Source organism: Olea europaea, chromosome 18 (assembly GCF_002742605.1).
Source record: "Olea europaea var. sylvestris chromosome 18, O_europaea_v1, whole genome shotgun sequence".
Taxonomy (NCBI): domain Eukaryota; kingdom Viridiplantae; phylum Streptophyta; class Magnoliopsida; order Lamiales; family Oleaceae; genus Olea; species Olea europaea.
Window position 1 is genome coordinate 31,080,909 of NC_036254.1, and position 12,468 is coordinate 31,093,376.

At 33.5% G+C, this 12,468-nt stretch overlaps 1 protein-coding gene across 1 annotated transcript; it reads left to right on the forward strand.

Annotated features, from left to right (window-relative positions):
• The first annotated feature begins 4,223 nt into the window (after positions 1-4,223).
• Positions 4,224-5,328, forward strand: LOC111368149 (dof zinc finger protein DOF1.6-like). The gene has a single exon (XM_022989378.1). The coding sequence runs from the start codon at positions 4,297-4,299 to the stop codon at positions 5,050-5,052; it is 756 nt and encodes a 251-aa protein (XP_022845146.1). The 5' UTR covers positions 4,224-4,296; the 3' UTR covers positions 5,053-5,328.
• The last annotated feature ends 7,140 nt before the right edge of the window (positions 5,329-12,468 follow it).

A 12,468-nucleotide genomic window follows, 5' to 3' on the forward strand; every position in this document is an offset into this window, starting at 1 on the left:
TGGGGCTAACGCATACTAATCTTCATAGTTCGTCTTGTGCTAGTCATTATAGAGCCAAGAAACAAGAAATTGATGAAGGTAGTGAAGTAGTTATTCATATACAGCTATTAGTAATCAAACAACTCTTCATTTTTTGATCTTTCCAAGTATATCTTTCATCACTCGAGTCAAATCTGTACCGTAGGTTAAGCTCTCATTTTTTAAGCTTTACTTTAAAGGGTTGCTTCCCCTATACACTTCAAGCTTATATTTTTGTGTCTTGCCTTTAGCTTTTATCGATGTGCATGCATGGGCGGATCTAGGGACGGGCTGTAGCACAGCAATGCTACAGCCCGTCCCTTCAATCCAAATGTCCATTAAAAAAAAAATATTAAGTAAAATATTTTTTTTTATACGTATTAGCCCGTGTTGAATTTTTTCCTGAATCCGCCATTGTGTGCATGCTTGCGAGCTCGAATCAGCCTGTTTGGTAATCATGGTTAAGCATTTGCACATTTATCAGCTTTCTGAATTTTGGCTACAACCTCTTCAGTTTAAACATGATGTATATGATTTTAAGTATTCCATGTCCCTTTCAAGCATTACGAAGAACATAATTAACAATGTATTTGAAATCAACTTATATTTTAAATTAAAGTTAATAATTAATTTTAATTATATATTTTATGAGATTCATATCTTTTTAACTATATATTTTATTAACTTTAATCAAATTAAGATTCTAAATTTTAATCCCCACCAAACACAAACGATATGAAATAATACTAATAATCAATTGAAATAGGACTCGTATTTGGGAGTCTATAGCAAGGAAAGATCACTCTTCGTTGATCAAGAAGCTGTTGGACATTCGAAATCAGCTTAGAGGGTTGGAACTCGTTGACCATGCTGCTGTTGATAGGCTGTTCAGCTGGATAGCTTCTGGCCGATTTTGCATGGACAGTGCATACACAATTTTTTAAGCTGAAAGGGGAGAACATGTGCTGGACCAAGGAGATTTGGAGTGCTGGCTTTGAGCCTGGGCAAGAAGTATTTTTCGTGTAATTAAAGCTTCTAACAAATGATAAGTTGATGTATCTAAACATCTATAGGATGTGTCTTTTGTGATTCACATAGAAATAGGGAAGCACTTTTATTTTTCAATGTTTTTTGACTTCAATCATTTGAGGACAAATCAAAGGTTGGCTGGAAATGAAGAGGACAGTGACAACAATACTTAGTGCATTGCTGTGGATGAAGAAAGAAACTCGAAGCACATCTTGACAATCTAAAGTCAAAAGAATTGCATTTACCTACATGGTTTACCAAATTTGGATGGCACGAAATAGAATGATGATTGAGGATCTCAAAAAATGTATTGATAGCATTGTGAGACGAATTAAAACACATGTATATAAAGTTATGTACTATTCGTATCATAATGTTTTGATTCTTTTGAGTCTCTAGTTTTGGGTTGATAGATCTTTTGTTGTTTTTACATTTTTAATTTTTGATATATCGAGGATGCTCGATGTATTTGTAAGCTCCCGATTGGCTCCAATTAGTTTTAATTCCATTATATTTCATTTTTCTCTCTCCTATTTTCAATCACATAATTTTTCATAAAATAATATTATACGTAAATCGAAAATTTTTCTTTCTTTTTCAATCACTCATTTTTCAAAAAAATATTATTCCATCCATTTTCATTTCTCCAAATTGAGAGCCAAATGGGGGCTAAACGAGTAGTGATCAATTGAATTTATATTTTACCAATCAAAAAATAATCAATCAAAAGAGCCATAAAAGGGAAACAGAGATTCTCACGTAGACAGATAAGTGACTTCACTTAGCCACTGGCCGCGCGTGCCTCATTTAAAGGCGCTCTTCAGTTGACACGTGTCCTATAATCCTCTGCCATTTTACCCACCTAGTCTCTGTTCTGCCATTGCTTCCCTCTGTGCTACTTAACCCATGTACGCATCGTAGGGGTAGAAAATTGTAAGACACTCAAACTCAGTATGTTGGTCTGGTTTTGACAAAAAGCTACTAATAATTTTAGACAAACAGAGCTTAACGCCATAACCTTGTTTGGTTTGAGTTCAAATTTTAACATCAATTACTAATTCTGAACATATATTTCACAATTTTACAATACACATTTAATTAACTTTAATCAAATTTTATTAAGAATTTGATTTTAATCTACATCAAATAAGAATTTATTTTATTTTTTTATTTTTTAATTTGAGAAGAAACAAGAAGAAGGATTGTTCGACCCATTAAGGGCACCTAATGCGACAAGTCGACAACAAAATTACTTGTACATGATAATGCAAGGAAGTATAGTGAACTTATATGTAAAGTCAGTTTGGTACACATTAATGTAAAAATGAGAATGAAAAATATAATCGTTATGGGCTCCACATAAGAGATAGAAATTCAAATTTGATGACTTGTTGTGATGAATAACGATCGTATTTTTTATTTTAATGAAGAAAAAATAGGAATTAATCAAGTTATGTGCATATGGCATAAATAAATAATTAATTTTATTCAAACGAGAAATCCGGCGGTCAGAAGAGAATAGTCAAATAATTGCTACCCACGCTGCCCGACATCAAATCATCTTGTCGCTCGTTCCAATAATACCACAATTCTCTCTCCTCTCTCTTTGTTTATCTTCGTGGGCCAAGACTGGAGACACAAAATCCCAGAATGTCTTTTCTCTCTATGCTAACTTCATGGCCAAGACTACGGACACGAAAAGCGATAATCTCTCTCTAATTGGAAAAAATTGCAAAGGGGTCATTAACTTATTTGAATCGGATTTATTTAGTTCTCAACCAAAATTTAATTGTATTTTCAAGTTTCAAGGGTATTTTTTTTCTTCCATCATCGAGTTTTAAATATTTTTAAATAGTCATTATACTTTCAACCTTTATATCTCTTCCATCACACCAGCATTAGTCACAAAATCTTTAAGAATTTAATTTTTGTCATCCATCTCATCAGTGCTCTTGTTGACACCAACTTCTAGTTGAAATAGTACTAAAAAGAAAAAAAAAAGGTCGAACACATTCGGAGAAGTCATGGGTACTTAATTGGAGAACTTCAAAAATCCAATTCACTAGTGGCTTGCTTTATTTTTGGCTATGTGGTCACCATTGTTGGATTTTTAGATTTTTAACGCTCATTTACAAATGAGATTCTTCTAAATAGAATGAAAAAAAAAATCCAAAAGAAAATCGAGAGAGCACGAAAAAAATTGACCCATAAGGAGAAAAGTAGAATTCTAGGACACTCTTACGTCCTTGCACATGCTAATTTAAGGATTAAAATATTTTGTTTAAAGATTTGAGACTAAATTATTACAATATCTATAAAATGGGGACTAAGACTATAATCCTTCCATTTAAAGTTATCATCACAATCTTGACCTTAAAACATGACCACCATCAACTCATATCATAAATCATAATCACATACACCTAATACTCTTTCATTATTTTTGAGAGATGCTACACTTACATAAGCATTTGCATGAAATTTGGTCAGACAACACACAATATGAGATTTATTATCCACATGGAGCCCACCATTTGAGTAATCTAGTGAACTTCTATAGCCTCTATTTTGTACAAAGGGCAAAAGCCATTATTTTTTTCTCTGTTGGGATTAATTTATTATATAATGTAGGAAACACGAAAATGGTTGGAAAAAAATGATGATTATGAACATGTTTTAAAAGTTATTCGAAATCATTTTTTCAGCCTGGTCGTGAAGCTTATTCGGGGGATTTTTTTTTATTTGCACTACAATTTGCACTATCATTATTTATGTTTCTTCATCAAATTTAACATTTTTCCTTGTGACAATACTCAGTATCGACGAGTTGAGCGGATTATTGAAAGAATTAGAATGGAAATATTGGAGAATAAAGGTTTTTAGAGGGTGTTTGGTTGGGATTAAAATTAAATTTTTAATAGATTGTGATAGAAGTTTTTAAAATGTGTGATTGAAAGATTGCGAAATCCATGAAAAATATAATTAATATTCATTGTTTGATTTTAATTTAAATTAAAATCAGATTTTAATTTATACCAAACAAGCTCCGAGGACAAACACTACTAAAGCCAGAGGTTGAGAAGAAACTGTACAATAACCCTTTTAATGTGCAAGGAAATATTAAAAATTTATTTTTTAATTTTATTTTATAAACAAAATCCCAATTATTCTCTCTCTCAACCTTTATATAAATCCACATGTAAAAACATCCTTAAACCACTCTCTCTCAAAATCTTTGCTTCTTTCTTCATGGAAACCTTCCTCAGCACATCCACCTCACCGGAAACGCCAACCTCCCACGTAACACACCCACGAACGACATCAGAATCCAGCGAGTGGAGGATGGCAAGGCTTGGGACATCGGCACCGGAGCCGGAACAACTGGCTTGCGCTTGCCCCCGCTGCGAGTCAACCAACACGAAGTTCTGCTACTACAACAACTACAATCGGTCACAGCCCCGCCACTTTTGCAAGTCCTGCCGCCGATATTGGACGCGTGGTGGCTCGTTGCGCAACGTCCCCGTCGGCGGTGGTACCCGGAAATCAGCCTCCTCCCACAAGCGCTCCCACGCCATCTCCACCGCCGCCGTCCATATCACTACCACAAGCAGCTTGGTTACTAATGTAACGACTCGAGCTGAAAACCCTGTTGAGGTGAACGGGGTTTCCGTGGGTACAGGTTCGGGGTCGGGTTCTTTAATGAACTTGAACGATTCTGTTCTTCCAGAGACAGAGTGCTTGAGTTCTTGGTTTAGAGGGCAAATGGGTATGGATTGTGGGATTTTGCCTTTGAATGTAAATGAACCTGGGCCGAATTTGAGTTATGGGCTTGGTGTTTTGGACTGGCCCATGGAGGCAGTCGGCGGCGAACATGGTGGCGCCATCGCGACTGATGGTTCACCTAGTTGCGACACGTGGCAGATGAATGAGGCGGCCGAAGGTGATTGCTTTGCTTGGCCGGATCTCGCTATTTCTACATCCACAATAGGAAAAGGTCTCAATTGAACCCAGAAAAAAAAAAAGGAAAAATTATAAAAACGTGAAGGATAAAAGGGTTTGTTTTTGGTTTTGTAATTTCAGAGTAGTACTCTTGCTAGGGTTTAATGGAACAACTAGGTATGAGATTTTGGTAATGTACAAGATTAGACTGCATATGGTTTATAGGAGAGGCATCAGTGGATGAGATGCTGGTTCTATGGCCTCTATAGAGTTGTATTGTAAATGCCATGGGTTATGATGTTATAGTTTGGGTAATTGGCACAAACAATTTTATCGATTGTTCCTACTGTGCAAATCGTTTATATTATTTTACTTTAATGTTTTGACCCTTAGATTGGTCATTCTTTTTACAAATTATCCGTGACGTCTCATTCCAAGCAAACTCAAGATTGTCAAATAACTCAAGATTTGCACAGGAAACTCAATATCTGTTCAATATGCTCGACTTTTGCATAGCAAACTCAAAGATTGTCCAACAATTCGAGATCTGACCTACTAACTCTTATGGACAAATTTGATGTCATCTTGAACTCAAGATTTGTGTTGAGTAATGAATCTCGATTTTTGGCTTCAGTGTGTCTAACTTCGAATTTCCAAGAAAAGATGATCAATTAATATTTGACCAATTATCCTTGAACAAATCACATGAGTGGATTGCACGGAAAATTAACAGAATAAGTCGTCAGTGGTGATTTGCACAAAGAATGGTTGATTTGATGGTATAAAAGTAAAAAACGAAACAATAAATGCAACAAGGCAAAAAATATAGACGTTTTGTAACAATTTATCCATATAGTTTTTCAACACCATGAAAGATTAAGGCATTTCTTGGGAGCCCTTCTGATATTCTTGCAAGTTCCCAATGTTTTGTGATTATTATTTTTCCCTTTTATTGTTGGATTAGTGATCTAGGGATCACCTACATTAAACATGGTGCATGGAACAACTTTTAGGGCATGTTTGATTTGATCACTAGATACATTTCATAAATAATTCGCGATTTTGCATCAAGCATAATAGATAATTTGCGTCGAGCATATATAGAAGTGTATCAACATTGTTTTGTATCAGCATAATAGATAATTTGCATATATAGAAGTGTATCAACATTGTTTTGTATCAGCATAATAGATAATTTGCATATATAGGAGTGTATCAACATTGTAGTTTTAGTCATGTTTGTTGGTTCTTTAACTTCATGAATATGGATCCTCCGTTTAATAATAACACGAACATGCATCATATGGTTTGCATTTAATTTAATGTATATTGTAGTTTCAATTTTGTTTAGGTGTTCTTTACTCTCATGAGTATGGATCATCAATTAATAAAAAATTAACATTTGCCTAACAAGTTCACATTTAACTTGATTTGGATGAATAGAATTGGCTTGTACACTGAAGATACAAATCACGAACCACAAAAATAACTATAGATTATAATGTAACAATCTTTGATGAAAATAGGTTCTCATGAAAAATCTTTCAATATATACTTCGAGCAATGTTTTTGACTTTGTGTGCTTTCTTAGCTAGCAAGTTGAATAGCAATATGTACACAAATGTGATCAAATGATGAGAATAATGAAAGTCTATTATGAAGTGAGGTGCACAAATGTGACCTAAAAGGTGTTGGGCAACTCTACTACTAGTAGACCAATGAATGCTTTAAGACATGGAAGAGTTTTACCTTACAAAAGCCTAAAATGGTGCAGAATCTTCAAATTGAGGTTGATGTCCAAGTTCCAACTACAAATAGAAGATCTTGGATGACACACCACCGACCTTGGCCCATTTGATTGAAATTATGTACGAATCAATCAAACCTTATTTATGTACATAAATAATTTCGATAGACGATGACTAGATTTTGCATCATATTTCTACTTGCAGTTCTATTTCTGTCTTTGTGTCATCCACTTTGGACCCCTACACACCCCTAAAGGGTTCTTTCTTGCTGGTTTATTAATTTTGTTGGGACTTGCAATAATGAATTCTTAGGGTGGACTCTTCGACGGGCTAGGGTGAGCACGACATAATTTGATCTTAGACTTTTTTAAGAATTAGATTAGAATAGACCATCTAGAATTGAAAATTTTATATATGACACTATTTTGTTTTATGCGTAATGACAAAACTGAGTTAGACAGGACCCAGTCGATTTTAGTTCTATAATAATAATAATAATAATAATAATAATAATAATAATAATAATAATAAATATATATATATATAACACTAGTGAATTTATGACTTAAAGACTTGTGATAATCCAAAATATTGAACAATAAAAACATCCAATCCATAACTGCAACGACCCAATTGCAAGAGCGAAACTCTACCAACTGAATTATATCTTCGAGCCTAGTGGACGTGTCTGAAATAGTCAGATCTTTCTTCTATTTTTTTCCCTCTAGTGCAGTTGGACATTCTGGACTTGAACTAGCTAGAAACCTTGCCCGTGAAGTAAATAATCGTACATATGGTCTAACCAATTGGAAAATAATCAATAGATTTTTTTTTTGGGAGCAATTGGACGATATCACATAAAGATGCCCTGGGCATAAACACAAGATAATTCTTCAACCTTGACCACATTTTTGTGCTTGGATTGGGCTGCTTGTTGGACTTACATATCAAATCGTAACAGATCTGTTGATTTTTTGACTTGGATTGGGCTTGTGTATTTTGGACTCTTATGTAGCGATTTTATGCCATATTCAATTACGAAGAAAAAAGCTCATTTGGATTCTCATATGATTCAAATAGATAATGTTATTGTCTCACTCAACATAGTAATGTAAAGATTTGCTTGTCACAATATATCACAATATACTATGTTGAAATGTTGTTCAACATTCAAGAAAAAATAAAATGGGATGAATAAATATGAAGAAAAAGCCAAAAAAGGTATTAGATGTAAAACCTTGTTCTATGTTGCCGCATAGATTTATACTATGCAGTCGCATGGCCTATTGCAGGGAATTCTAGGGTCTCTTTGGGTTGTTATATGCTATCGTATAGATTTATACTATGCAGTCGTATAGTTATACAAAATTGATTGTTGAAGGTCGGTTTCCTATCGTTGCAACTCCAAATTGTGGTGGGTTTTCGACCCATTTTGGCACCAATTTGTGCACATTGGTGGTGGCCTATATATAGGTGATGCATTTCAAACCAAAAATAAGTGAGAAACATTTGTGGTCCATATTCATTCCAATATCAAAGATCAAATTCTTGATTCACATTCATACTCTTTTTTTCATTGTGTTTTTAAAGTTTTGGAGAGTTGCACTTGTGCTTTAGTGCTATATCCTTTACAATGCTTGATATAATCCTACGAACCGTTTGTCAAAATCCTTAAGCATCTCAATCAATCCCGATAGGAGACAAATATAGTTTGAAGACAACGAACTCACATTCGAGACTTCAATCTTTTTCTTATCAAGTTTTTGGTGTTAATTATTTTGTTGTTGCATTATTGTGATATTATTCTTGTCTCTACTTCATTTCTCTTCTATATTTTCCAACAATCTCAAACTATAATTATCCTGCAATAGAGAACGGAGACAACCATGGCGAACATCAAACTTATGAATCAAGATCTGGTTCGATTGGATCGGTTTGACGGGACAAACTTCATGCGGTGGCAAGACAAGTAGAAATTTCTATTAACAACATTGAAGATCTTCTACATTCTTGATCCAGATTTGGCGCCTTTGCCGGAACCAACAAATGGAGAAACCAAAGCAATCAAGGCCGAGAGTCAAAAAGGTCAAGAATATGAGTTGATTTGTTGTGGTTATATTTTGAATGCTTTGTCGGATCGCTTGTATGATCTGTATACCAATACTTATTTGGCAAAAGAAATTTGGAACACGTTGGAAAGTAAATACAAAGCGGAAGAGGAAGGTACAAAGAAGTTTTTGATTTCTAAATACTTTGATTTTAAATTCTTAGAAAATATTTTCCTTCTTCCCCAAATGCATGAGTTGCAAGTGATTTTCAACGAATTAAAGGCGATGAAGATTGAAATCCCAAAGACTTTTCAAATGTGGACTATAATTGCTAAACTCCCAGGGACTTGGAAAGGATACTGGAAGAAAATAATGTATAGTTCCGAAGATTATTTTTTGGAACAATTGCAAAAACATTTTCGGATTGAGGAAGAATCCCAATTACGTGACAAGAGTGAAAACTCTTTGGAAGGAACTTATAAGGCAAATGCTGTTGAAAAATTCGATCCACTTACAAAATCCAAAAAGAGGAAGCCTTCAATGACTTGAACAGGTCCAAGAAGAAGACTAAAGGATGGTGTTTTATTTGTGAAAAATCTTATCATTACGCTAAGGAGTGTAGATACCGAAAATAAAACAACTCCAAGGGTAAAGTGAATTCCATCCAAGAGGACAAAATTGTGGCCAACATAAGTGAAATAAATGCAATCAAAAGAAAAGTATCCAGGTGGTGGTATGATACTTGTACAATCATACATGTATCATATGATAAATCCTTGTTCAAAACATATCATAAGATGGATGGAAGCCAAAAGATTCAAATGGGTAACGAAGTGTGGTCCAAAGTACTTGGCAAGGGAAATGTTGATATTATCTTCATGTTCGGGAAAATCGTTACTCTAACAAATGTATTGCACGTTCCGGATATGAATCGGAACTTGGTTAGTGGAAATCTCTTAGGCAAATCGAGCATTAAAAGTGTATTCGAGTCTAAAAAACTTTTATTATCCCTTAACATGAAATTTGTTAAAAAATGCTATTCTTATGAAGAAATGGTCAAATTATGTACCATTCACAATGAATTGAATAAAACTGATTTTGCTTATATTGTGGATTTATTTTCATTATGGCATGCTAGATTAGGTCATGTTGGAATAAGTACCATGAAATGCATGAAAAATTGTGAATTGATCTCATATGATGGAAATAATGAAAGTAAATGTAAGATGTGTAGAATCTAAAATGATCAAAAAGCCTTATCATAGTATGAAAAGGACTTCTTACATTTTAGAGCTTATTCATACCGATATATGTGAAATGAATGGCATGGCATGTTAACTAGGGTGGAAATAGGTATTTTATTACTTTTATTGATGACTTTTTCTAGTTATATGAATGTTTACTTGATAAAGCATAAAAGTGAAGCTTTTGATATGTTTAAAGTATACAAAAACGAGTTGAAAATTATCTAGAAAAGAAAATTAAAACCTTAAAAAGTGATAGAGATGATGAATATTTTTCCAGCAATTTTAACTTGTTTTGTGAATAACATGAAATTATTCACCAATGTTTTGCACCTAGGATACTTGAACAAAATGGTTTAGCTGAAAGAAAAAATAGAACCTTGTTGAAATGGTTAATGCCATGTTTATTCATGCTAAGTTGTCATTTAACTTGTGGGGTGAAACTTTATTAAGTGCATGTAGGATACATAATAAGATTCCTTTGAAATATACTAAGGTTTCTCCTTATGAATTGTGGAAAGGAAGAAAATCAAACATTAGATGCTTCAAAGTGTGGGTGTGCTTGCTTATTGTAAGAACACGAATCCAAATTGAACCAAATTGGGTCCAAAAGGCATTAAATGTGCCTTTGTGGGATATGCGAATAATAGCAAATCTTATAGATTGTTGAATTTGGAGTCTAATGTGATAATCGAATCCAACAATGTGGAGTTCTTTGAGGATTCGTTATCTTCAAATAATGAATTGACGTAAAATCTTGAATATGTCTCTAGCTCAAGTGGAACACGCGATGAAATGTCTTTTAATGATGTTGATGAATCTAGTGAACCATGAAGAAACAAGAGAACTCGGGATGAAAAGTCTTTGGGACCGGATGAAATCGATTATCAACTTATCTTATTTTATTTAGTAGAAGGAAACGAGTTGAATGTTGTAAGAACAATTCCTTTTGTTCTACAAGTAAAAACTGAACCTAAGACTTATAAAGAAGCTACGGCTTCACGCGACAACATCTTTTGGAAGGATGCAATTAAAGACGAAATGGATTCGATAATGCCCAATAATACTTGGAAACTCGTTGATTTACCACCGGAATCCAAACCTATTGGATACAAATGGGTATTTAAGAGAAAATATAATTTTGATAGATCCTTAAATACTTTCAAGGCTAGATTTGTAGCCAAAGGATATCGACAAAAGGAAGAAATCGACTATTTTGATACTTATGCGCTAGTTGCTAAAATAACATCGATTATGATATTATTCGCTTTGGCTTCAATATATGACTTGCATGTTCATCAAATGGATGTCAAGATGACATTCCTAAATGGAAATCTCGATGAGGAGATCTATATGGAACAACCCGAAGGGTTTGCCTTACCTAGGAATCAACATAAGGTGTGCAAGTTGGTAAAATCTTGAGGAAATACACAAAAATGACCCTTACACTGTAGCAAAAATTGACATTGGCCTTTGACCAATTAAATGAATTAAAAAAAAACAAATTAAGTTAAAAAGAAAACTTCACAGTATTTTCCCATTTTACCCTTCAGACTGTTTGATAATTCTCTCACCGACCGAACCGACCGACCGACCAGTGGAGAAATCCGACCGACCGACCACCGGAGTTACACCAACGTCGCAATCAACGATCATCATCTACAGTGGAAGTAAAAGAATCGGTTAGTTTTCTGATCAAAACTCCAGTTCGAATGCTTTTTTTCATAGTTACCATCCTTAGTAATTTTGGTTGAAATTAGATCCATGGGCATGAGTAGCTAGATTGTGGGCATGCTGGAATGTGAAAAATGAGATTTTTTGCCATTTTTTGGAGCTCAGTGGCCGGGAATGGCGGTTTCCGACCGTTTCCCGGCCACCGGGCCATTGAACGGCCAAAAACCGACTGTTACACAGTCTGGGCCGACTATTAACAGTCGGCCCAGACTGTGTAACAGTCGGATATCTGGGCCGGATCACCGGCCCAGATAATATTTAAATTTTAATTTTTCTTTATAATTTTTGTAATTAATTAAATTTTTTATTTGATTAAATAGTAATTATATTATTTAATTTTTTTTATCATTGTCAATATAATATAATAATTGAAATATTGTAAAATTAACAATGTTGATTATTTTTTTTATGAAATTATCTTTAATTTATTTTTTCAAAATTTTTTATTTATTTTTTAAAATTATTTTTATGAAATTATCTTTAATTTTTTATTTCAAAATTATTTAATTTTTATATTTGTCTTTTATATAATTTAATAATTCAAATATTGTAAATTTAACAATGTTGATTCTATATTTTTATGAAATTATCTTTAATTTATTTTTTTAAATTTATTTAAATAATATCTATAGTCTAAACTTTAAAAAAGGTAAAGTAATTATTTATTTAATTTTTATATTTGTCTTTTATATAATTTAATAATTCAAA

What these genes read in the sequence shown, in the direction of transcription:
- LOC111368149 (XM_022989378.1), top strand. Translation starts at nt 4,297, where the DNA reads ATGGAAACCTTCCTCAGCACATCCACCTCACCGGAAACGCCAACCTCC.